The sequence below is a fragment of the Spinacia oleracea genome, chromosome 2 (genome assembly GCF_020520425.1).
Source record: "Spinacia oleracea cultivar Varoflay chromosome 2, BTI_SOV_V1, whole genome shotgun sequence".
Lineage (NCBI taxonomy): Eukaryota > Viridiplantae > Streptophyta > Magnoliopsida > Caryophyllales > Amaranthaceae > Spinacia > Spinacia oleracea.
In genome coordinates, this window is record NC_079488.1 from 106,623,730 (window position 1) to 106,648,667 (window position 24,938).

Genomic DNA, 24,938 nt, shown 5'->3' on the forward strand with positions numbered 1-24,938 from the left:
TATTTATGAACAGATGAAGATGAAGATGAAGTATTATATACAAGCTCTTAGTGTTTACTGATAAACCAAGATAACTATAGAAATTGGATTCAAATGCGACAAAGTGTGATTGTAACTTTATTTTTATTTTTTTTAACTTCAAAGCATGCAATTAATACGGAATAACCGTGATACTTCTTGTGAAGGAATCAAAATCATATGAAAAAGTAAAAATGCAAATTTGATTGGACACAAGTAATTATAGTAAATCAATGGCAATGTAAGCAATATAGTGCATGCTTGCTTTACAGTTAATTTACACCCCATAAATATGTTGCATGGAATTATGCCTGTTTGCACTCTTGTTACTGTATCAACCTCCTTTAATTTTTCACTACTCACAATTTTGGACTTATCGTTTAGCTAAATTATACAACTGTGAATCCGTGGAACTAACCTAATGAAGCAAAAAGCTAGAGTATATGATATGTAACACAAATCAAAAATTTACCCTACATAATGTATTTGATCCTACATAGTGAACTATCTTAAAATGTTTAACTAGGGGGATTGGTACGGTTGAAGAGTTAACAATATACTTTGTCGTATAATAATTATACAATATATAGGGGGATCAGAACTAAAATACATTTTCGTATGTCACGCTAAAAGTAATACTTCATTGTGCACATGATCGAAGTAAGTTATTTATTAAGTAATTGTATTTTAGAATATTCGGAAAATGAATGTCTTAAATTAACCATAAAACAGGCCACGAAGAACCATGTTTTTATTTTGGTAGGATGAACCATGTTTTTTGAGAGTTTGGAGCAATATGTGGTAAATAAACCGGGTGCACAATATTTACTGAGCTCACTATACACTCGGGTATATAATACTCAATCTACGCACTGTACACCTAAATGTATAATCCAAACTGGAAAATTGGGGACCATAGGTTAAAATGAAGATGCTCATGTAGGAGGAAGTTTGCCATTACAAATTACGCAAATGGGTTTCATGATTACAAACAGATAGTTAACTTTATAATTAATTGTAGCTAATTTATGAAAGAAGGTTCTCTGTTGCATGTGTGACATTGGGTTGTTTGCATGTGTTTGTTGAGAGAAAGTTACATCAAACCTCCGGTTTTTGCTCTCTCTATTTTCCTTGACCTCCTTTTTTTTCTTTTTTTTTTTTAATTTTTTCGAAAATCAAGAACAACGACAATACAAATTACAAATAGGGATGGAGGATCAAATATGCGGCGTATCATACACAAGCACTCGATCTTACCATTAGTCAAGAACAATACAAATTACAAATAGGGATGATGAGATCGAATATGTAATGTATCGCACACAAGCCCTCACTCCTCAGTCCTACCGTTAGCTGAAGACATGCATAATTGGTTCCTTAATTTATTATTATCGCTCTCACATTTGTTGCAAATTAAGCAATTTAGGGCATTGATTTGCAACCCTACCTTTGTCAATTACGTTAAAGACATTAAGGACGTGATCAACAATAGAAAGTGGACGATTGTAGATCATGATCTGTTGTTTTGACTGTTTTGTACGTACTCCGTAGTATATTGTCAGCTGCTAAAAAAAAATGTCTGAATTTATTGTCAAATTTATCATCCTTCTTTCAGTCACAACCCCTGAAAACCTTTCCTTTTGTGTCTTTGGCCTAGATTGCGCCACCCCAATACCGCGCTTAAACTCTTAGATAATTTTTGGTTAACCATAGAAAGTAAAAGTTTCAAGGAAAATATTTTTCTATGTATTAACATTTTCAGAAAGTAGGAAATTTTGTTTGGTTGAACATGAGAAATTTCACTTATCTAGGGGGATTTAGGTAAGCAACTTCCTCTATTTTGTGGGAAATAAAATTTCCTACGAAGTGTGACTTCCCATGTTTTTGTAAACCAAACAACACTATGGTGATGTTTGATTACACGGAAGTTATGTTTCCCTTGTATTTTCATTTCCCATGTGTTTTAATTTCCTAGGAATTAAATATTCTTGTTTGGTTGAGCATAGAAAGTTAGAATTTCCATGGAAAGTTCTACTTACCTAGGGGACTAGGTAAGCAAATTCCTCCATTTTGGGAGAAGTAGAACTTCTTAGGAATTTTCACTTCCCAATTTTTCATGCTCATGTCAACCAAATAACTACTTTGCTCTTCACTTCCTAGAAAACCAAACTAGCCCTATACAACACCTTAGGCTAAGTACTCCGTACATCATAATAAGCCTTATAAGTTTCCTAATGAATGCAAATTGATAAGGGGAACCAAGTTTATCTACATGTAATTTCAATTTCCATTTGGGGTATAAGCCAACTCTGCTCCAAATGAATACAGAACACTGTTTTTCTTCCTTTCCCAACAACATCATCCATCAATCCGACAATCCATTCCCTGCAAAACACAAGCATAGAATGAATGGTGCTAGCTAGCAGCATCTTTTGATCATGAGGATTCGACGTTTTCTCCCAATCCAAGTAACATAAAAAGGGTCTGTAGATACTAGTTTATAGCCAGCATTGGTGTACAATGTACGCGCACCCCAATCATCCTCGTATGCTCTTAGCACTAGATACTCATGCCCCCATAACACTGCTGTTACCTCACAGGCTTGCAGCAGCACACTTGCTACTTTCTGTCTCCTACATACACATTTTTGCTAAACTTCTGTTAGTAACTCAGAAATTAAGATGTTTTCGTGCAACGTTTCCAACATAGAAAAGTGTAAGACAAAAACCTGAAGTTGTTGGAAACGGCGATTCCAGAAACATAGAGATACTCCGGAGCTCCTTGAAGGTGTTGCATAACATCACTGTCTCTTAATACGGTGATATCAACAACGCCAACAAGTTGATGTTGTTCGTGTTGTGCCTGAGAATCCATTGAGGCATCCATATCATACTCCTTTGCAGGCTCTGCCACCAGACATGCATACCTGTTTTTATTTATTTTTTAGTATTAAGAAACAATTGTACTCAATCTAACAGTTACATGTCCATCAAGAACTTTGGGGAATGGAAACGTAAAGATGGTTGTGGCTCGGACCACTCTGCATCGTGCCGTGGGACATGCCAACAATTTAAAAACAGGGCCCAAGCCCACAGGTTGTCGTGCCTAACAGCCTAAGCCTAATTTTAATAAATTTAGCGTGCTTTGTCAGGTCTTGTCGTGCTTTCCCAAAATATGCAGCCCACAACTTCGTGATTGAGCCAGGTTGGGCTTCTTCGTGCCAGTGTCGGGCCGGCCTACAACCATCTTTCCGGGAAATGCAACGACTCTCTTTTTGCATTGCCTTCTAACCCAAAGATACAAGGATCAATTCTCACAGTGTAAGCACTAAACCAAAAGTTCATTAGCATCTCAATCAACAAGGGTGTCAACTGTCAAGTGATCAACTACGAGTTATGTAGTACTCGTACATCATAGAAAGAAGAAAAAAAATCAAACAATGCATTCTAATATTCTATACACAAAGTTCTTTTCTTTAATAGTGGTGCCAAAACCCAGCCTCCGATCATTCAGGAGTTATGGATGTATCCTTTTGTTTTAAGATACCGGATTAAAATAAACTTCTCCCCCTTTTGCATTGATTGAATATGCAGACCTACTTGAACTCAACTAGTGCCTAGGGGGCGCCCTTAATTGAAAATTGTGGTTATCCTACACAAGAACAATATGATTTTAATAAATTATGGTTAAGGTCAAAGAACACACCTGTCTGGAGGCGAGTTGCGTAATCTATAGAGAAGTCCAGCAAGTACTTCCGCCTGATCACAAGAAGAATAAACTATGTAGTGATTACTCTTACATATAATGTACATCAGTTTACCAAAGATGCATTGCTTAACAAGCTAAAGCAAGAAACACAGGATTTTGATTCTGAAGACACTGACAATTATGGTTATCATACTCCAGAACAATGTGATTCTAATAAATTATGGAAAATACTTCGTACTAGAAATCTGAAGCGTATATACCAGTAGCCAGTAGGTTAGTACTCCATATAATAGGAGGACATTCACCGAACAACCGGAACAACCGGTTCTACTTGTAAGGTTCAACCAAGGCTAACTACAAGCACATGGGCTGATACCAAATTTTTGTTGGTTCAGTGGTGATTGAGGCTGAACTTGGTAGGGAGAACCCGTGTTCGATCCCCCGTAACAATAATTGGGAGGGGAATGAAATCTAACCAACCAGAACTCGCCCCGAATCCGGATTAGCCCTAAGGGTGAACCGGGTGGTAACACCAAAAAAAACAAGCACATAGGCTGATGGGAAGACAAATGACCTTGGGTGTAGCATGCCCAAGTTGTACATACCAAATTGTCCTATAGCAATGATATCATCGAACAATGCTTAATTCTATCATGAACTCTTAATTTATTTATGATTCTATTTTAGGAAATATGCTTATAGTTTTTAAATGATTCAAAAAACAACATTACATTGTTAATATAATAATATATTGAGTGCATAGTGCCAATACATGTAGTACCACTTATACATGCTTACATTGAAATCTTTCAACATGTTCATGAAACGCAAGATGCATGAATTCATTTACAAAAATAAATAAATAAATGAAGTGTATGAATTATAATTTACAAAAAAGAAGTAAGTATACCTTGAAGAAGTTAAAGAACCAATCATCAAAGAAAGGAGAAGGATCATGAAAAGCCTCTGCTTGAATATGAGCCACCTTCCTCATCTCACTTTTATCCTCTGCCATCCTCCTTACCTTCCATCCATACTCCCTCACCAAATACTCAATCCCCATATTATCATCATTTCTACCAGCCGTCTGATCAATCATCATCCCCAGTTCCTCATCTGTGATAGGTGGACTCTGCTGCACCAGAGCACTGCCGCCGCCGCCGCTGCTGCTGCTACTGTTATCAGTAATACTACTACATGCTACTTTAAACAACCCATTCCTAAAAGACTTTTGTTTTTGTAGAACTAATGATGTTGTAATTACAATTGGATGTAACTTTAACTCACCAAAATTGGAGAGTTTTCTATAAATGCTGATTATTTGATGATTAGCTTGTAAATTAGCCATCATAATCCTATAATTAGATGTTAATTATATTATGTACACTTATCGTGAGACATATGCTGCCTCGATATCAGCCTACTTAGAGCAAGGGCCAAGAAGAGCTATGGAGACAAAGGAAAATGAAAAAATAAAAAAATAAAAAGTTTTTGAGGTGAAAAATGAGATTAGGCGCAAGTGGTTGTGAAACAAGGCTTAGAATTTGGAACTTGGAATTGCCACTTGGAAGAAGCGTAGCCTAACATCTTGTAATGGATCTTAAATTTTTCTTCAAGGTGTCTCACCCGATAATTTATAGTCTACTAAATTTAAGTTCGACTAATTCGGAATTGAACGGTTGTCATTGTCAAAAGGCTCAAACTCTAGATCTTGATTAAGCTGAACAACTCTTTTATCGGCTAATTCAAACACTTGTTTTTTAAACATCTTAATTATATTTTATTTTATTTTCTTCTTCTTCACAGGAACAACCATCTTAAATTATTTTCTCTGTAATTGCTTCCTTCATTATTTGTAAGTCAAAGTTCTTAACTTTCATTTTTATTTTTGGCAAATTTGTTAAAAACTACGTAGTACTCCATACCTTGTAAAATTAGTTTTAATAAAAAAAATTGTTGTAATTAAATACTATACATTATAAAAAAAAATTATATTGTAAGATATTACATTTAGTCGGATTAAACATTGATTCATAATTCTGGAGTTCACTTTACTAGATGCACCTCACACGAAATGGGTAATTAAATAACACATGAGATGCATATTGTAAATTCAATCCCAAAATTTAGATTCAACGTTCATAATTCAGGAAAGATAGTATCTTACAACATAAAAGTTTGAATTAAGCATATTTTCAGGACCTACAATTTTTTTTTTTTTTTTTTTTTTTATCGTCGGACATGAAGTTTTTTATTTTGCATATTTATGGACCTCAATCCATACTTCCCTTACTTTAACAAAGAGTAAACCCAATAGATTAGTTAACAACACATAAAAGTGGAATTAACACACCCTTTGAAAATAAAAATAAAAAAGAGCATACAGTTCAGCAATATATGGTCTACTTCTTTTAACTCCTCTGTTGTTCGTTGGAATCCACCCATCTCCATTAACAAAGTCTCATACTACTACGTACTCCGCATATCTTGCACAAGTTAACTAGTTCAGCTACGGAGGTTTTCGCATGAGTCACTCCCAAACAATTTTGCAGTTGATGGGGCTCGACTTTGTGACCTCCAAGTCACAAGGTGAGGTCCCACCAACTTATTTTGGTTTACTCACGCATATCTTTATGTGAAGTCGTGAAAGTATGCTTAACCCGTTTGCAGAGGTATAAGTAAATACAGGACCTGGATTTTATTTAAAATAAATAAATAATTACTTAACTACAAAAACCTTCCATTAACTCTGACTTCAATTTTGGAAATCTTGTGATGCTCTGTTCCATTTACCTTGACAGCATTCTCTAACAGAGGGCAGTCTTCAATATCCAAATAGCTTAATTTGGCGAGTCGCTTCATAGCATCCTCTGTCGGCAGTTTCTTCAAATTCTTACACCGGGCAGTACACAGCGCATTAAGAGATGAAAGGTTTCCGAACCAATCTGGGAAACATTCCATATTCTCAAACTCGCAAATTCCAAGCCCTTTCAGCATCGTAAACTGTTGTAGTTCTTCTGGAAGATTCTGCAGCTTTCCCCAACCACACAGATTCAAAGTTTCCAGAGATGTGACTTTCCAGAGGAAGCTCATATCTGGGAATTCATCTCGGTCCTCGCAATACCCGATGTGTAAAGTCGTAAGGCATGGGAGGCGGTATAGCCAATCGGGGGGGTCAGTTATCATCTTTATCATACTCCTTAAACTCAGATTATGAAGACTGTTTAATCCTGTCAGGTCTGGGAGTGTCTCTATCTTTGGACAACAAGAAATCCACAATTTCTCCATCGCCGTGCAACTTTGTAACCCTTCTGGAACACTCGTTAAACCAACATTGTATAAGATTTCAAGCTCACGCAACGACCTAAAACCGCTGAGGTTGCAGGGTACAGACACCAGGTTGGGGCACCACTTTATTTGCAACAACTCAAGGGAAATCATCTTCGATAGGCTCTCCGGCAAGCAACTCAGGTCCCGGCATCTGTTTATTCTCAATGTTTGGAGAGATGTGCAATATTCAGCCAACACCTCGGGCAAATGTGTCATTTCCGTTATCCCCTCAATTTGAAGAACTTTCAGACAAGTGACAGAAACTTTGTTGGATATTATGTTTGTTAAGAGAAGACCACTGGTGATGTTTTTAACAGTAAGCTGTTCAAGAGAGGGGAATTTGTATGGAGTTGTTTTCAATTCAGGACAGTCTTCTATTTTTAATTCCTCCAACAAAGGAAAGATTGTCCACTCCCCTGAACTTGGCTCAACCCATTCTGTTAATTTGCCAAGCCCCAATAACTCGAGTTGTTTCAATCTTGGAAAATACACCATTGATGAATTTGCCTCTGAACTGTAACTATTGCAGTAGAACTCCACACCTATATATTCCAAGAGTCTCATATATTCAATCCCCAGTTTTTCTAGAAAAGGCAGGTGCCCTAATGTTGGCAATTTTTGGCACCTTCTACAATCAACAAGCTCTATTATCTTTATCACATCCATTCTCATCAGCCAGGATGGAAACTTTTCGCCCCCGTAACTTTGAACTATCAGACGTCTCAGATTACAGTTAGGCTTCAACCCATCTAACACCTCCTCATGTTTTATCCAGTCGTCGTCACTGTTCCAGGATAGCCACAACTTGTTAACTCTTGACTTCTCTGATAAACGGGCACTTTCAGCATCTTGTTTACTCTTGATCAGTTCAAGGCCTACAATGGTTAAACGGCCACTTACGTGAGGCAAACCTCCCAATTCAGAAATCTGGAATCCCCCTTCAGTCAGCAATAGGCGTGGAAGAGTTTGCAAACACTTCAACTGCCCAATCATCTTTGCTGGTAATTTGATAAGTTTCATCATTATAAAATGCCTCAGATTAACCAAGTTACTCAACCCTCCAGGGACCTCCTCTAGTAGATTACATTTGTAAATATCCAAAGATTGCAAGTTGTACAATTCAGTAATAAATTCAGGCAACACCTTTATTGGGTTGTTTGTCAAACTGAGAAATTTTAAACACTTCAAACCAGCGACTGCTTCTGGAACCTCTTCTAGACCCATGTCTCGTAAATTTAACACACGCAGGTACTTCACATGCTTCAGTAATCCTCCAGGTAAACTCTTGTAAATGATAAGCGTACATAAATTTTCAACTACCACTTTGTCCCAACAATCAGTTTTCAATTCCTTATGCTCGTATATTGCCAAATGTTGAACATCAGATATGGCTGTCACTGAGTTACCTGCCTCCAACAATAAGAGTTCGTGCTTCGAAACAGATTTTGCTAGGTCATGCACTAGGTCATGCATACCATAATACAATGTTTCTCCAATTTCATCCCTTTCAACTACATGTAAGAAGGAAATACTTAGCAATTCATTAATATATTCTTCAGCAATATCCTCGATCAACTCTCTATTTTCAGATCGTCGGACAAGGCCTAAAGCAGTCCAAATACGTATCAGCCAGCTTTTACCAATGCTCCAATCCTTGGGAAGAGCGGCACAAAAAGAAAAACATTTCTGCAAGAATGGAGATGACAAATGCTTGTAGCTAAGCTTCAAGGATGGTAATATCCCAGTACCATCCTGCGGTAAGTCCCATAACTCACTTTGCTCAATTTTCTCCCACTCGTATGCATGTCTTTTTGTTTGCAACATTCCTCCAATGCTCTTGATTGCCAGTGGAACTCCCTTACATTTCTTAACGATATTTTTACCAGTCGTTTCAAATATAGAAATATACTCCTGGGACATTTTTGTGAAGGCAACTTTCTTGAACAAATACCAACTATCATCTTCTGAGAGTTCCGGGAGAGGATGGACAAAAGCATTCATTGTCTGTGCTACATCAGTACCTCTAGTTGTCACCAAAATCATGCTTTCCTGAGAACCACCAATTCTTTCCAGTGAACTTCTAGTTGCATCCCAAATATGTTGATTTACATTCCAAACATCATCAAGAACAAGCAAGTATTTCTTTCCATCTAGATTTCCCTTGAGTTTCCGTACTGCTATCTCGCTGCTGCTGGTAGTCACACTACTGCTCATATGAATGTACTCCAGCATTTTGTTTAAAATCCCTTCAATGCTAAAAGCTTCTGGTGCAGCAACCCAAATTCTCTCTGTGAAATTATCTGTCACTCGCTTATCCTCAAAAACGTTTTTTGCTAGGACTGTTTTTCCAATACCTGTGACATACATAACATAAGTACCAACTACCTTAATCGTCTGCCCTAATCTATGTTAAGTTGGTAACTATGCAAAAGAAATTACATCCTATCTGTAATGTATACTGTAGTACGGAGTGTTAAACTATTAATAACTTAATGTACTAGTACACTTTTTTCTTCTTCTTCTAAATATTGCAATGTATAGCATAAATCTATGTCAAAAAATTGAAAGGATTAAAGTAAAATTGATTAAAAATTAATCTATTGCCATCTTTATTTGTGACGATCCTTCAAAAATCAATCAAAGACTTGAATTACATAAGTTTTTAAAAAATTGAGCAAATGCAAAATAAGATAGTCCTTTGAAACCTTGAATATCAAGAATGTTACCTCCAATTCCCACGATGGCAACTACAGAAAGGCGGTAATCCTGTGAAGGGTTGCACAATTTGTCCACCATGGAATCAACATCGGAATCCCTGCCAACTATCAGGGACATATCTACATTTCGTCGAAGCTGCTGCAGACGATCCTGATCCTCTGCAGCCGCGCCTTCACTGGTAATAATGTTTGTTGCAGGTGGCAGTGAGTGCATTAGATCCCTGAGGTGGGCAATGGTTTGAGCCTCTATCAGGGCTTCGTCAATGTTGGTATTGATCCTACTAATCCACTTGCCAATCTTACGGCGAAAGTAGACCCGTTTCATAGGCCCTATCTTCATGACAACTTGGCGCTGCTTCTCATAGGCCAACACATCCAGCAAGTTCTCCACATTGTGTATGATTTTGACAACATTTGTCACCCACAATTCCACAGGATTACTACTACTAGTACAAGTACTAGTATTAGTAGCCGTCATGTTGAGCACAATGTTTGAGATTATTTGGATCTTGCGTTCAAGCTTACTGAGATCTTTTCCGGAGCCCCGGAAGAAGTGGATCTCTTCCGTCACTCTACTCATTAGTACCTCGATCATGGGTTTCACAGTCTCCACCAAAAGCGGCAGAACTACAGATTCCATTTTTCTTAATTTTTGGATGAAATGATCTAACTCGTTCAACAAATGTTATCTTCCAAGTGGGAGGGAACCCGTAGGCCTACCCACGACAGTCACACAGCTCACACAGCTCACACAGCATTGTAGACTTTTCTACGTCCCCAAGAGGGGTGATAAATCGCTGTTGGACAGCGGCCAAAAGAGGGGTTATACATCAACCTAGTAAGGAGTTCAAAATAAAACTGGAAACTAAAATTTCAATATTCAAGCTAGTAAAAAGAATGACTTTTGATTATTATGGAGGGTGAATCCTTCAAGATACCAATCATTATCCATAACCACTAGTTGTTTGGAGACAAACATATCAGTCATGAGAAGGTGTTCAAGAACCACAATGGAGAGAAAATTGACATTCTAATCCATTCAGAAAAATTGTTGGTACAAATTAAGAGTGATTGAAGAGGTACACTGTAAGTCATCAGATTCATCACTCAATGAACCAATTCAATGACCCGCATGACCAAACTAAATCTAAATGTACCTAGACTTTCATCAAATAGTAAGCATAAGAAGCTTCATCTATTATTCATTAACCCAGTTGAACAAACAAGTGTAATTCATATGCATATTAAAGAGATAACCCTGCTTAGGACCACTTATAGAATTGATACAAAAGAACATTAGGACCACTTATAGAGCACTGAAAGGTCCATCTTGTTTGGAAAGTGCAAAGTAACGCTACAGAAACCGTGTTATTGCATTGAAAAGCATAATAGGGCTCCTACATTCCTAATCTAACTCCGAATGGACTCTACATCGGAATGCTATGTTGCTACATTCAAACACTCACAACTTGTCAAAATCATCAAAGTCTATACTCAATTAACAAATTATAGAAGATTTAATTTCCTGTTGGGTTCTTACCCCTCATTTGCAACAAAAAAAAAAACAAATTATAGAAGATGAATACTCGTAACTAAAAACAGGAACAATATTATCCATAAATAAGAAAAACATATTTGAAAACAACAAACAATGAACTTATTAAAGAGTAAATTGATTGTTTTTACTCTATTATATTTGAGCTATCTTTTCAAGTTGTAGAGTCGATTATGTAACTCTAATTAGCTTTCCAAGTAATTAGTTGATCGATTAGATAACTTTAATTAATAAAGTTGACCTCTTCAATCTCTATACAAGAAAAGATTACTCTAATTGAGTCAAGTATCAATATTATCTAATGCTCTTTTTTCTCTTGGCACTCAATTATGGTGTCTGCACAGGCTATTTTAAATTCCGAATTGAAGTCATAGCTGCTATATTTGAATTTTATGGCTGCTCTTTTCGAAATTTCAAACAAAACACCCAACAAAATCAATTGAACCTACCAATTGGTGATCTAATAATTTCAATTCGAATTTTGAAACTATGAATTGGTGACCTTATAATTAAAGTTCAAACCCCTAAATCCCCAAATCGACTGTTCAAACCCCTAAATCCCCAAATCGACTATGTAAACCCTAAAAATTATTCAATTTTCAGACAAAATACCCAAACAAAATCAGTTCAACGACTATCTTGAAGAACTATAGGATCTTTATAAAATTGAATACTAACCTCTAGCAGCCATAGAAAAGGAGATGAGAGGGTTGACACGCTCTTTCCGGAGTGAGGACCAACTTCTGTGGAGTACTCTGTTGGATTTTACAAATTATAATATGAAAAGACCAAATTTTTTGTTCTACTACGACGAGTTCCCACCGCCTTCGGCGAGTGGACTAATCTCGTGCGGGAGTTTGCATGGGTACCTCGGTGGGCAGCATCTCTCCCAATTGAGATTTTTTCCATTTCCAAGGCTCGAACCCGAAACCTTGGTTAAGGAGCAAGAGGCCCTTAACCACTCATGCCAACCTCAATTGGTATGAAAAGACCAAATTGCCATAACAAAAAAATGTCTGATGTTGTAGGTGTTAACCGTAGACACGAATGCCATAACAAAAAAAAAAAAAAACTATGAGTGGTAAAATAACTACAACCATGAGTCATTCTAGATATTGCGTAGAGGCTTCTTTGTACAATAGGGTGTAAATTATTATAGGATAGAACATTCTAGGGGTTTAGGGACCTATTATAAATAGGCTGTCCCATTCATTTGTACATTTCGATCAACACATTTATTATCATTTTCAAGCAATATAAAAAGCGTTTCCAAACACTATTACACACTTACCTTGTCAGATATTCTTAATCAGTGAATCCAATGGAACATGATAAGTGGTATAACAATGTCAGAATGAGTGATAAATCACAATATTTACAAATCTTAGAAGCCAAGTTCAAACTTTTCATCGATAAATCAATTACAATGAAGTATACGCAACATTCAAATCACATACCCTAAGAAAATGGAGAGGAGAATGATTGAGATTAGGATACACGAAGAAAACAAAGATAAACGATGGTCCAATTGAAACAACTACGCGACGCGATGATTGCCGCTATTATCAAAAATCTGATTTGATATATCCACGAGTAATGTTCCAATCAATTTTTGTAAGGGTATTATCGATATCTTACATGGACATACAAGTGCTAAGTTACTAAACTAAAGTTTAATCAGAATGAACTAAAATAAGAGAAATTGATTCTAAAAATACAACGTTTGGACGGTCTGCTAAAAATCGGTTGACCGGCCTTTAGATTAACTAAGAATAATACAAACTTTGACACTCGTTCTCTTATATTGGGCTAGGGTGACTGATAACCTAACGAAATCTGCTCCTCATTTCCCGACTCGAACTCGAATAATCGAGTTTGATGCCCAAAATTGAAGAACAAATATTCAGGATTTTGAACAAAAACTCAAGCCAAAAGAGAAAGAGAACCGTAAGTGAAAGATCCTCTATTTCTATCTCCTCCATTTTCATTCTCTTCATCAAAAATACAATACACAAGATGTAGATACATTAAAAATACAATAGGGATACATAAAAAATGTATTGAAGGTACATCGATAGTATTGAGAAATTGGGTTGCAGATTTAATCGTTTCGCCGGAAAATTATGGATAAACGAAATCAATTCAATCACCAATTGTAAGTACATTAATTTTTTAATTGGAGATACAACAAACAATAACCATTATAAGTACATTAAATTGACATTGCAGATATGCAGATACATCATTATGATACTACAGATACATTAAATCGGAATTGTAGATACATCAAAATGATACTACAAATACATTAGGAAAACCAAGAGTAGAACGAGGGGTCAGAGCTCTGCTATTGGAGAAATGGATTGAGGGTTTATGGTGTTTCGGGTGATTAGAGTTTATATAAAAATATTTCTGATTGTAAAACATACGGAGTATTGTCCAAAGAGATTGACGCATACATCAGTTTCCTGTTGCTTTATACAGAGTACTTCTTATTTCCACATGTTTACCGTATTAGCAACACGCGTGTAATCTGAGCCATCAGATTAAACAAATCCAACGATTCACAACACTTCTCACGCTTCTCACCTAACTTGTACTTCTCACGTGAATATGAGCATTTTTTTTTTTGATATTCGAAATTTCAAAACAAATACTATTAATGCCTACATAAAATTTTAATCTTGTAAGATTGTACAACCTCTCATTCTCAAAATGTACCATGTAACATTTGGGCCATGGATTGAAAAAAAAAAAATGTTCGTACAGAAGAAATAGGTTAACTGAAAAAAAAAATCATACTTAAATATAATATTTTACTTTTATTTTAAAAAAACAAAACAACTCATGCTTAAAAAAAGTGCTCATACAGAAAAGTAATATTGCAATTTGTTTTTACATATTGAAACAATATAAATGGACTCCATCTTCGGCCCCTTTCTTTCCGAGGCCCAGGGGGTCGCCCAATAATTCACTCCCTCTGGGCCGGGCTTGGCTATAGCGCATCCACCAACTAATGTTGTCCACTTTAACTTGTGAAATCATTTTTAGATTGTTTTTGCAAATGGGTGTTGTTAATTAAATGGGAGGCCGGAGCTAGTGTAACATGCTAACTAATTCATCAATTCTTAAATGAATTTGGTGTACACTAAATTTATTGTGGACCATGTCTAAAAAAAATGTCAAAAAGTTGTGCATAATTTATTTTGACATGTTTATTAGGATTATTATGAAAAAAAAATATCAAATTGGTGTGGCTAATATATGTTATGCTTGATGCTTGAATAATATGATTTTAACACACAATTCACTTTTAAAAATATAGGGTTACTATGATTGAAAAATGGTTAATATGTCTAAAAAAAATAGGCGTTTAATTTATTATAGTCACTATATGAACAATAAAGTTCGTATGTATATATAAAGAGTTCTAGAGAAAATTATTGTTTTTGAATCCACACTAATTTATTGTGGACTAGGTCCACGCAAGAATAATCCTAAATATTTTTTTTTTCCATGTGGGAATTTTGTTAACTAATTAGGAAGGATTTAATAGTTTGATGCACAATATGCTGATGTGTGGAAATTTTGATGTTACGTTATTAAGTACTTCAATTATTTTTTGTTTTTTTTTTTTTTGGAAAGAAATACTAAAAGTTAGGGTAGCCTTTACTCAAGGTTGTACCCTAACATATCTAAAGGTATAAATAAGAAAATTTACTATCTACATAGGGGTTGGTATCTTGATGGGTCTGGATGTTTTGACCTATTACGGCAGTATAATCTGTTGCGCGATTGGCTTCTCAATAAATGTGGTAAGAGAAAGAAGTCTCAAACTGTTGTAAAAGCTGATTGACATCTTTCATTAGCACCTGGATCTTCCACGGGCATTGTACGTGACCTTGTAAAATATTAATAATCAATAAGTTATCACCTTCTATGAAAACATGACAAATGTTATGTTCGATTTCTAGTAGAAGGCCATTACGAAGAGCCATAGCTTCAGCAAATAGAGGAGACAAAGTTCCAAAATTATAGGATCTACTAATAACATTATTACCTAGGTGGTCCCAAATAACAACCCTTGTTGTTCCAGGGTGGTGACGAACTGATCTATCAAAATTGAGTTTGAAAACACCCGAAGCAGGAGGTGTCCATGCGACGCGTATGGCGCGTGAAGGAGTCACAATAGCGTTGTGATGACTGGTATCAATTTAGTTAAGTTCAACAACATTAAGTTAATTTCAGGCAATTTAACAAACAACTAGTTTTTTGGCCCGTACGATGTACGAGTTATGCATAACATAAGGTAACGTAAGGCACCAATAAATGATAAAAATGTAATTTTTGATAATTTATTTTATATATATTAAAGGTAACAATGTTATACAATATATACATACATTTGCAACCATTTTATTTTCTAAATTTTCTATCCGCCAAATAGTATTGTACCAAAAGACATTGCTATCCATTATAAGTAACACGTTAAGTACAATACGTTAAATTATGAATATAGACCACGTGATTGTTAAGGGATTAACCGATTTTCGCGTTGAAGTTTAGAGTACAAAATTATCAAATTGTGTTTTGCTTAAATCCAAAAGTAATATCGTCCGTTTTAGTCGCGTGTATCCGTTGCAAGTACAACATCTATCAATATCAAATTTATTACATTTCACAATTCACATGTTTTGCATGTTAACACAACAATGTTGATAAATCTCATAATTTGTCATATTTAAAACAATACATCTAGATAGTGAACCGAAACACGGGAAAATAGAAAATTAGGAGATCTTTTAACAACATATTAATATCTATCTCTCGCATATTCCCAAATCTTGCAATTTCTACAGCAACTAAGCCATCTCAACTGAGTTCAAGTCATGTATTGTCAATTTGGCAAAATCCTTTATTATGTAAACAAAGCCAACGTTTTCCTATAATTAACGGTATTACATTAAAATTAAAACATTGAAATCTTCCCTCAAAAACTAAAGCATCGAAGTCAAATAATCAAATAAGCAAAAAATTCAAAATGAGAAGTACAAAATTTTAACATTGACATTGATATCACAAGATTGCTAATCCTTTGTTGTAGATATTGGAGTATGATTAAAAAAAATCTAATGAAATAGGGAAAATTTCCTTCATTTACATGACCAACAAATAAAAAATAATTTATACCTAGCGGATGGCGTGCATAGCTACAATAGGGAAGTGCTGCAAAATCATTAACGCCCTTTGTCCTATTACTCTTCAACTCCTCTACAACACCTTCTCCTTAAAAGAGCAAAAATTATATGGTTTATTAATAATACGAAAAGTTGAAATAAAAAAAATTAATACGAAACCTTTTTTTTAATAACATGCAGGAATAAATCTTGAACTTTTGGCTTTGAGGTAGAAATGATTCTCACCGAATTTCCTAAAGCCAGTTAAATTTAAATTGGAAAGGTAAAATCAAAGGAATAAATCTTGAACTTTTGGCTTTGAGGTAGAAATGATTCTAACCGAATTTCCTAAAGCCAGTTAAATTTAAATTGGAAAGGTAAAATCAAAATTAAGAATTGTAAATTGAGAACTAAAATATCCAATTATTTAAGTGATAGACTTTAAATGAATTTATGGATGAAGTATGTTACAGGGAGAATATGAAGCCCAAGAGGAAGTGTAATTAAAATATCAAATAGAGAATGTGAAGAGCAAGAAGTGCATTAAGTTACTGGTCACTTAAAAGAGAGTTGAAAAACACATGGCAAACAAAATAGTAGAGTGACACATGGCAACCAAAAGTAGATTGACACATGGCAAAGAATGGTAATTGATTTCGCTTTTTAAATACTAGGTATTGATTATTTAATTTATTTTCAGCATAAATAAGTTAATTTCAGTCAAATTCAGTTGATCAAAACAAAACCTTATTTATCTGAACTTATCTGAATGTTTTATCTTTTCTAAAATAAGTTAAACAATTTTTTAAAAAAATTCCATGGATAATTAGTTTTTGTGAGAATCTCATCTCCATGGTTGAAGGGATTTTTTTTTTTACAGGAATCTCATCTCCATGGTTGAAGGGGTTAAGTATTGGAATTACTAAATTTTCTAGTATTCGCTACTGTATTTTTTACGCAAAAGACCATTTAATTTACATTAATTATTGTGGGTTTTTATTCGACGCCCTAATTCGTTAAAAACGCCCTCATTATTTACGTTAAAGTACGAGCTTACCCTTTACAAACCAATTCCCTTCTCCTTCTTCACCCTTCCTCCTTCACCTATGCTCATCCCTCACCCTTTCTACTTCACGCCCGGCAACCCATTCCGGCCACCATGAAAATTTGCGCCGCCCTCACCTCCTGTCGGGTTTTCTTCTTCTCTTCTTCACCTAGTTTTCCTTCGCATCTCCTCGCCCTCTCGATGCGCCGACCTCCACTCTTGATGCGCCGCCCTCCCCTCTTGTCGCATCTCCTCGCCTCCCCTCTTGATGTGCCGACCTCCCCTCTTTGTCGCATCTCCTCGCCTCCCCTCTCGATGCGCCGACCTCCCCCCCTTAATGCGCCACCCTCCCCTCTTGTCGCATCTCCTCACCTCCCCTGTTTTCTTGATGCGCCGCCTTCCCCTCCAGTTGCATCTCCTCGCCTCCCCTGTTTTGTAATTTTTTTTATAACTTTTGCTGGCCTCACACGGATTTTGCGTGGGTTCCTTGGCCACCGTGCACAGGTTGTGCGCCGGCGACACGATTGTCGTACAGATCTGGTGCACGAGTGTCGTGTCGCCGACACACAGCCTTTGCGCGGCGGCCAAGGAACTCACGCAATACCTGTGTGCGGAATGCATTCCAGGTTTGAATTTTTTTAATTTTTTTTTTAATTGTCTTTGATGTTTAATTATGTGTTTTGTTTTAATTATTATTATTTTATTTTCTATGCTTATTATTATTGTTTAAAATTTTCTATTTTTTTATTATGATTGTTCAATATAATTATTTTATTATAATTTATTATATTAAGGGAGAAAATTAAAAATCTGCTTTGTTAGAATTATTAAAAACCATAAAATGTTAGCCGAAATTTATTGTTTACGGCGAGAAAACACCCAAGACTGTCGGAGGGGAAAGTGAGGGGGAAGGGTGAAAGTTGGGTAAAAAAATGAAGGGAAGGGGTAACATTTTATAAGGGTAAAAGTGTATTTTCCCTCTAAAAACGCGGGCGATTTTAGCGTACGAGGGCGTCGAATAACTATACACTAATTATTTGGCCAATGAAATCAATGGTCTTGATTTACTATCATACATGTACGATCTAGATTTAAAAATTAGTGGCTAGCTACCAAATTATTGTAGCCATTGTAAAATAATTCTCAATACATACTAACTTTTACTTTGCTGTATTTTAAAGACTTATATATCTACTTTGGTGACTAAAAATGAACTTTTTTATACTTTATTCTTTTTTTTTTCTTATCCAAATAACGAGTACACGATGAAGATTCGATAAACTTTTTAAGTTTTTCCCATTCTAAATATTTTTTCCAAAAGCTTAAAATCCTAAAAGTTAATAATCAATTTATAATAATCTTTTTTCTTTTTGACAGGATATTACAATAATCTAATTCTAATTAAAGTCTATTTTTTCAATTGGATATCATATCGAGTACCTGATATCCAAAAGTTTGATTATCCAAAAAACGGGTACCCAAACTTATCAGTTCGGTTAACGAATATCAGTTCTAGCGTTATTGGTTATCGGTTATCCGATCTGATAATGTAACCGGTTCGGGTAACCGACCCATGCTCACCCCTATAGCCACCCATGTTTTTACACATTTATATTACTTTATCTATATTTTTATAATATTCACCCACCGTTTTACACACTCTTCCTCCTTTGTCTTAATATTTATACAAATATTAGCTGAAATATAGGTAGTACATTCACACCATCATACTCGTAACGTTTCAGGTTTCTTACATTGTTAACATCTTATTAGACTCTATAAAATGTCGTCTCAATCTCATCATACACATTTGTCACACTCTAAAGGTAAAGATAATAGATTCGGGTCCATCCTGTTTAGAATGTTTAATTTATGTCGATAGAGTTAACATGATTTAAGTCTTTGGCAAATTAACTTGCATTGCATGTTATGTTAACTTGATCGATAATCACGTCAAATATTGAGTCATTTTAGATCGAATTATGTAGTTTGGATCGCTCTTCAGATTTGGAATTCAAATACGAGTCAGTTTTGCCAAACAAGCTTCACATTCCCTTATTATAAAGACCTAAGCAACTACCAAAAACTGCCAAAATCCAATTCTAGCTGTTTCTCCCTCTAAATTCCTTTATCCAAAATAGCAAAATCCAAATTCTACAAACTAACATAAACCTGATTCACCATCAATAGTCATCATCAGTTACTCATCATACAGAACCTCCTAGACTTTTCTAGCCTCACCAAAAATAATCCAAATCCAACGGTCACCATACTCTTGCATCACAATCCCACCCCATCCAACGGTCCAGATCAAAAGACCTTTCTAGAATACTCTCCCTCCAAAACTTCCTTACTTTTTATAACTTGATCATCTTTCTCACTTCTTTCTTAACCCAAAAATCAAAACACACTTCATAAAAATTCCCACTCTTTTCTTTCAGTCTGTGAAAAAACTCTCAAATTTGGTACAATAATCATGGCAGCAACCTCCGCAGCAGCACAGATTAACATCCTAGGAAACAACACCAACAAAAACAACAACTCTTTCCTAGGACAAAAACTCAGAAACAGCAACAACAGCAATAACAGCAACAGATTTTCTGTATCAGTAAACTCTAACAGGAGAAATGACAGACAGTCGAGGCGGTTCGGTAGTCTGAGAGTGGTGTGTGAGAAGGTGGTGGGGATAGACCTAGGGACGACTAACTCCGCCGTGGCGGCCATGGAAGGAGGGCAGCCTACCATCATAACCAATGTTGAGGGGCAGAGAACTACGCCGTCGGTGGTGGCTTATACTAAGGGTGGCGACCGCCTTGTCGGACAGATTGCTAAGAGGCAGGCAGTGGTTAACCCGGAAAACACATTCTTCTCTGTTAAGAGGTTTGTAGGGAGGAAAATGGGGGAAGTGGATGAGGAGTCTAAGCAAGTGTCTTATAAGGTTGTGAAAGATGATATTGGGAATGTTAAGCTTGAGTGTCCTGCTATTGGCAAGCTCTTTGCTCCTGAAGAGATCTCTGCTCAGGTACTCCTATTCTGATACAGGCTCCGTTTTATTCGACTTATTTTACCTGAACTGATATGAACTTAATTTAACTGAACTTATTTGAACTTATCTAAACTTAACTGAATTTACCTGAACTTATTTGAACTTATCTAAACTTAACTGAATTTACCTGAACTTATTTGAACTTATCTAAACTTAACTGAATTTAACTGAACTTATTTAATCAGAAAAAACTTAATATTGTGTGAAAATGTAGGTGTTGAGGAAGCTTGTGGAGGATGCATCGAGGTTTTTGAATGACACTGTAAACAAGGCTGTGATTACAGTGCCGGCTTATTTCAATGACTCTCAGAGAACTGCTACAAAGGATGCTGGTAGAATTGCTGGTCTGGATGTTCTTCGGATCATCAATGAACCTACTGCTGCTTCATTAGCATATGGGTTCGAGAAGAAGAACAATGAGACGATTTTGGTGTTTGATCTTGGAGGTGGTACTTTTGATGTTTCAGGTAAGTACTCCATTAGTGAGAAGTTCTAGGTACATCTTGTGATAGGGAAATGTTATCTAATCTTTATGGTAAAATGTTTATTTCATGTCATTTTCATTTATTATGTATGAAAAGAACGATTTACTTAGAAATAGCTAAAACCATAACTTATTCTTGATTTACGTTGGTCTAAAAACTAATTCCCATGGTACCGTTTATGTAGGATTAGTATAAGCTTTATTTTTAATTAATTCAGTGAAGAACTGCTAACACCAACAGATGTTACTTATAAAACCACTAATCGCCATAGGTGTTGGCGGTTCTTCACTGAATTAATTTTTTTTTTTTTAAACGAAGCTTGTACTGATCCTACATAGAAGGTATCGTGAGAATTAGTTTTTAGACCAATGGGAAATGAGAATAAATTTTTAGCCATTTCTAAGGAAATTGGTTCTTGAATTTCTGGGTATAGCAAAAAAAAGAAAAAAAGGAAATGAAACAATCATGTTACCTAAAGGATTTGACAACATAACCGATCTCTGACATTGTTTTATCAGTCTTCTGCAAGTAGATTGCTGCTTACATTGCTGCTTCTGCCTTTCGCAGTACTTGAGGTTGGGGATGGAGTTTTTGAGGTGTTATCTACATCAGGAGATACTCACTTGGGAGGTGATGATTTCGACAAGGTAGGAAGTTCGGAATCAGCAGACTTATTAGCTCTAAAATGCTCTGTAACAATTCAATAATGTACTTGTAACTGCTGCTGCAGAGAATTGTGGATTGGCTAGCAGAAACTTTCAGGAACGACGAGGGCATAGATCTTCGGAATGACAGGCAAGCTCTTCAACGTCTAACTGAAGCAGCGGAAAAGGCTAAGATTGAGCTTTCAACTCTAACTCAGACTACCATCAGGCAAGTATATATATATGTGTATCATCCTTCTTCCATTTTGTTCCTGTTTTTTCATTTCAGTTCAGATTTCACTAAAACCATCAATGGTGTGTTTTTGACAGCTTGCCTTTCATTACTGCAACACAAGACGGCCCAAAACATATAGACACAACCCTCACAAGAGCAAAGTTCGAACAGATATGTTCGGACTTACTTGACAGGTATGAATGAGCATACTAAAGTAGTTGTCTGTTCAATTTGTGTCATTGTTGCTTTGGTTACTGACGGTTGTTGCTTTGGACTGTGCAGATTGAAGATGCCCGTTGAATCTGCTTTGAAGGATGCACAGCTTTCGATTAAGAACATAGATGAAGTTGTTCTTGTTGGTGGATCAACAAGGATACCAGCTGTACTTGATGTTGTGAAGAAGATGACTGGTAAAGAACCAAATTGTACTGTCAACCCTGATGAAGTAGTTGCCCTTGGTGCTGCTGTTCAGGTAACTAATATTTCACTCTGTATGATTCAAGACTCTTTGGAGGTTTTCTTATACTATAATTGGTATAGTCCTTAAATCCTATACTAAGGGCTAAATGGTAACTTCAGGTAATAAATGGAGTCTAGCCCACCAAAAAAAACATTTACTTGACTTTTGAGTACCAAACTATGTTGTTTGATACCAAATGAGAAATGCAACTATCCTGCTTTTACCAAACTATACCGTTTGGTATCAAATGAAAATGAAACAATTGCAGAAAACACAGTAAAATATTATTTTAATGTTAGTATAGGTTTTAAAGACTATACCAATGATAGTCTTAAGACTTTCTCAGACTCTTTGTCAGAGATGTGGTTAACTCTTCGCACCCAAATTGCGGTTTATTTCAGGCTGGTGTGTTGGCCGGAGATGTTAGTGACATAGTTTTACTGGACGTAACACCATTGTCTCTGGGTTTGGAGACTCTTGGTGGTGTTATGACAAAGATCATCCCAAGAAACACGACACTGCCTACTTCCAAATCAGAAGTTTTCTCGACTGCTGCAGATGGGCAGACTAGTGTAGAGATAAATGTTCTTCAAGGAGAAAGAGAGTTTGTGAGGGATAACAAATCACTCGGGAGTTTCCGGTTAGATGGGATTCCTCCAAGCCCGCGTGGAGTACCCCAAATCGAAGTTAAGTTCGATATTGATGCTAATGGAATTCTCTCTGTCACTGCTGTTGATAAAGGAACTGGAAAGAAACAGGACATTACCATAACTGGTGCTAGCACTTTGCCTAAGGATGAGGTATGTTTTTGTGGCTTCTTATGTTGCTGTAAAATGACTTGATCTAGAAAGAACCAAGGAACATGATTCAAAATATCTGGTTATAAAGTAATGAGACTTAACAAAATTAAATAACCAGAAGCATACACATAATCTGAGTTGGGACTTGGGACTGATTTCCTCGATTGGTTGCTAGTAGACTTGTCAAATATCGACCTGACCCGAACTCAACCCGGAAATATTGGGTCTTGAACAAGACTTTTGTGACCCGTAACCCGATTTTATCTGAACCCGAGCAACCGGGAAAATAATGGGTCAAAACCCGACCGAACCTATTTTTGACCGGATCGATTAATAATCATTGTATTTATAATAATAAAAGAAATTATGAGGAACTCTGAGCATATAAACACGTTGTTACAATTGTTGAGTGTAATATGATTTTAATTTGAATTGTTTGACTAAATATAAACTTGTGTAGGAAAGTTTGTTAATTTATGCCCATATTTTGCATATTTATTACCTAACTTAATGAAAATATAATACTCCCCACGCGTTTTAAAATCTCTCAAGTCTCAACCCGTTGGGTCGACACATCTCGAAACTTCTGGGTCTTGAACAAGCATTTGTAAACCCGAACTCGGAAAATAATTTTTCACTACCCGACCCGACTGACCCGTTTGACAGGTCTAGTTGCTACCTATAATAGAGAAGCATTCTTAAGTAGCACATCTGTTTAGATTGATACTAATGCGGTTGAAATAATTATTTCAGGTGGAAAAAATGGTTCAAGAGGCGGACAGGTTTGCAAAGGAGGATAAGGAGAAGAGAGAAGCAATCGACACCAAGAACCAAGCTGATGCTGTAGTGTACCAAACTGAGAAACAGCTGAAGGAATTAGGAGAAAAAATCCCAGCTGAAGTGAAGGAGAAAGTTGAAGCGAAGCTAAAAGACTTGAAAGATGTTATGGAAGGTGGCATTACTCAGAAGATTAAGGATGCCATAGCTGCAGTTAACCAGGAAGCAATGCAGATAGGGCAATCTTTATACAGTCAACCTGGAGCTGCTGAGGCTGGTCCTACAGCTGGAACTGCTGCTGGTCCCGCAGAGCCTACTGGAACCAGTTCTGGTGATAATGGAGATGTGATAGATGCTGATTTTACTGAAAGTAAATGAGGAAGTTATATGGCTAAGGGGTCTATCCATTCAGCTCGATATATAATATTGCAAGTTTATAGGTGTTCATTCATCTGCTAACTTATGAGACGAAAATAGGTGACATCTTGGTTTACCAATGATGTGCACAAAAACAAAGGAGATCTTGGAATGAATTGTAAATGTTTCTCAAAGTGATTCTTTTCTTGAGCTCTGTTATACTATATGAGTAGAATCAGGAAATCTTGTAAAAATTACTTTCCTATGGAATTCAGCGTAAAATAGAGATTCTAATATGTGCAGATTTTTCCAAAAACTAAGTAGATCTAGTTAATTATTGGGGGGAAAAACTGAGATTGAAGATTGTTCATCCTATATACAGTGGCAATACAGGAGGCATACAGCAGGATGTACAGAAGGCTATAATGCTAGTGTGTAGAAATTCTGGATGATTCTATTGGGACCTTTTGTTACAGACTTATAGCCTTATAGGGGGACAATTACTTAAAATGAGGAAAAATAATTCAGCACAAATATTGCTAAGAGAACAAGCACTTATAATTATGGAGTATCACTTTGTGCAA

The 24,938-nt window shown here is 36.1% G+C and overlaps 3 protein-coding genes across 4 annotated transcripts; 1 reads left to right on the forward strand and 2 right to left on the reverse strand.

The window, feature by feature from the left end:
• Positions 1–2,143: 2,143 nt before the first annotated feature.
• On the reverse strand, positions 2,144–5,292 carry LOC110785900 (GCN5-related N-acetyltransferase 10, chloroplastic). 2 transcript variants are annotated; one of them, XM_056837690.1, is made up of 4 exons: positions 4,637–5,273; positions 3,724–3,776; positions 2,747–2,944; positions 2,144–2,651 (listed from the first exon to the last, which is right to left on the reverse strand). In XM_056837690.1, the coding sequence occupies exons 1-4, from the start codon at positions 5,075–5,077 to the stop codon at positions 2,438–2,440; spliced, it is 906 nt and encodes a 301-aa protein (XP_056693668.1). In that variant the 5' UTR covers positions 5,078–5,273; the 3' UTR covers positions 2,144–2,437. The 2 variants fall into 2 exon arrangements, with proteins under 2 accessions (XP_056693668.1, XP_056693669.1); XM_056837691.1 differs by having other exon boundaries at positions 2,486–2,668; positions 4,637–5,292.
• A 773-nt stretch (positions 5,293–6,065) lies between these two features.
• On the reverse strand, positions 6,066–12,163 carry LOC110785919 (putative disease resistance protein RGA1). Its single transcript, XM_021990437.2, has 3 exons — positions 12,007–12,163; positions 9,783–10,570; positions 6,066–9,410 (listed from the first exon to the last, which is right to left on the reverse strand). The coding sequence occupies exons 2-3, from the start codon at positions 10,411–10,413 to the stop codon at positions 6,454–6,456; spliced, it is 3,588 nt and encodes a 1,195-aa protein (XP_021846129.1). The 5' UTR covers positions 10,414–10,570; positions 12,007–12,163; the 3' UTR covers positions 6,066–6,453.
• Positions 12,164–19,927: 7,764 nt separating this feature from the next.
• On the forward strand, positions 19,928–24,650 carry LOC110785926 (stromal 70 kDa heat shock-related protein, chloroplastic-like). The gene is made up of 8 exons (XM_021990442.2): positions 19,928–20,572; positions 20,811–21,063; positions 21,649–21,728; positions 21,812–21,954; positions 22,056–22,154; positions 22,243–22,432; positions 22,822–23,220; positions 23,974–24,650. Exons 1-8 carry the CDS (start codon positions 20,027–20,029, stop codon positions 24,373–24,375), a joined length of 2,112 nt encoding a protein of 703 aa, XP_021846134.1. The 5' UTR covers positions 19,928–20,026; the 3' UTR covers positions 24,376–24,650.
• The last annotated feature ends 288 nt before the right edge of the window (positions 24,651–24,938 follow it).

Bases quoted from the DNA above. Each gene is read 5' to 3' on its own strand.
- LOC110785919 (XM_021990437.2), bottom strand. From the start codon at position 10,413: ATGGAATCTGTAGTTCTGCCGCTTTTGGTGGAGACTGTGAAACCCATG. The intron at 9,411-9,782 runs GTAACATTCTTG...TGTATGTCACAG, and splicing joins TGCCATCGTGGGAATTGGAG to GTATTGGAAAAACAGTCCTA.
- LOC110785900 (XM_056837690.1), bottom strand. From the start codon at position 5,077: ATGATGGCTAATTTACAAGCTAATCATCAAATAATCAGCATTTATAGA. The intron at 3,777-4,636 runs GTATACTTACTT...TCTTGTGATCAG, and splicing joins GGTTCTTTAACTTCTTCAAG to GCGGAAGTACTTGCTGGACT. The intron at 2,652-2,746 runs GTTTTTGTCTTA...ATGTGTATGTAG, and splicing joins GCCGTTTCCAACAACTTCAG to GAGACAGAAAGTAGCAAGTG.
- LOC110785926 (XM_021990442.2), top strand. From the start codon at position 20,027: ATGGCAGCAACCTCCGCAGCAGCACAGATTAACATCCTAGGAAACAAC. The intron at 21,955-22,055 runs GCAAGTATATAT...TGTTTTTGACAG, and splicing joins CTAACTCAGACTACCATCAG to CTTGCCTTTCATTACTGCAA. The intron at 22,155-22,242 runs GTATGAATGAGC...TGGACTGTGCAG, and splicing joins TGTTCGGACTTACTTGACAG to ATTGAAGATGCCCGTTGAAT.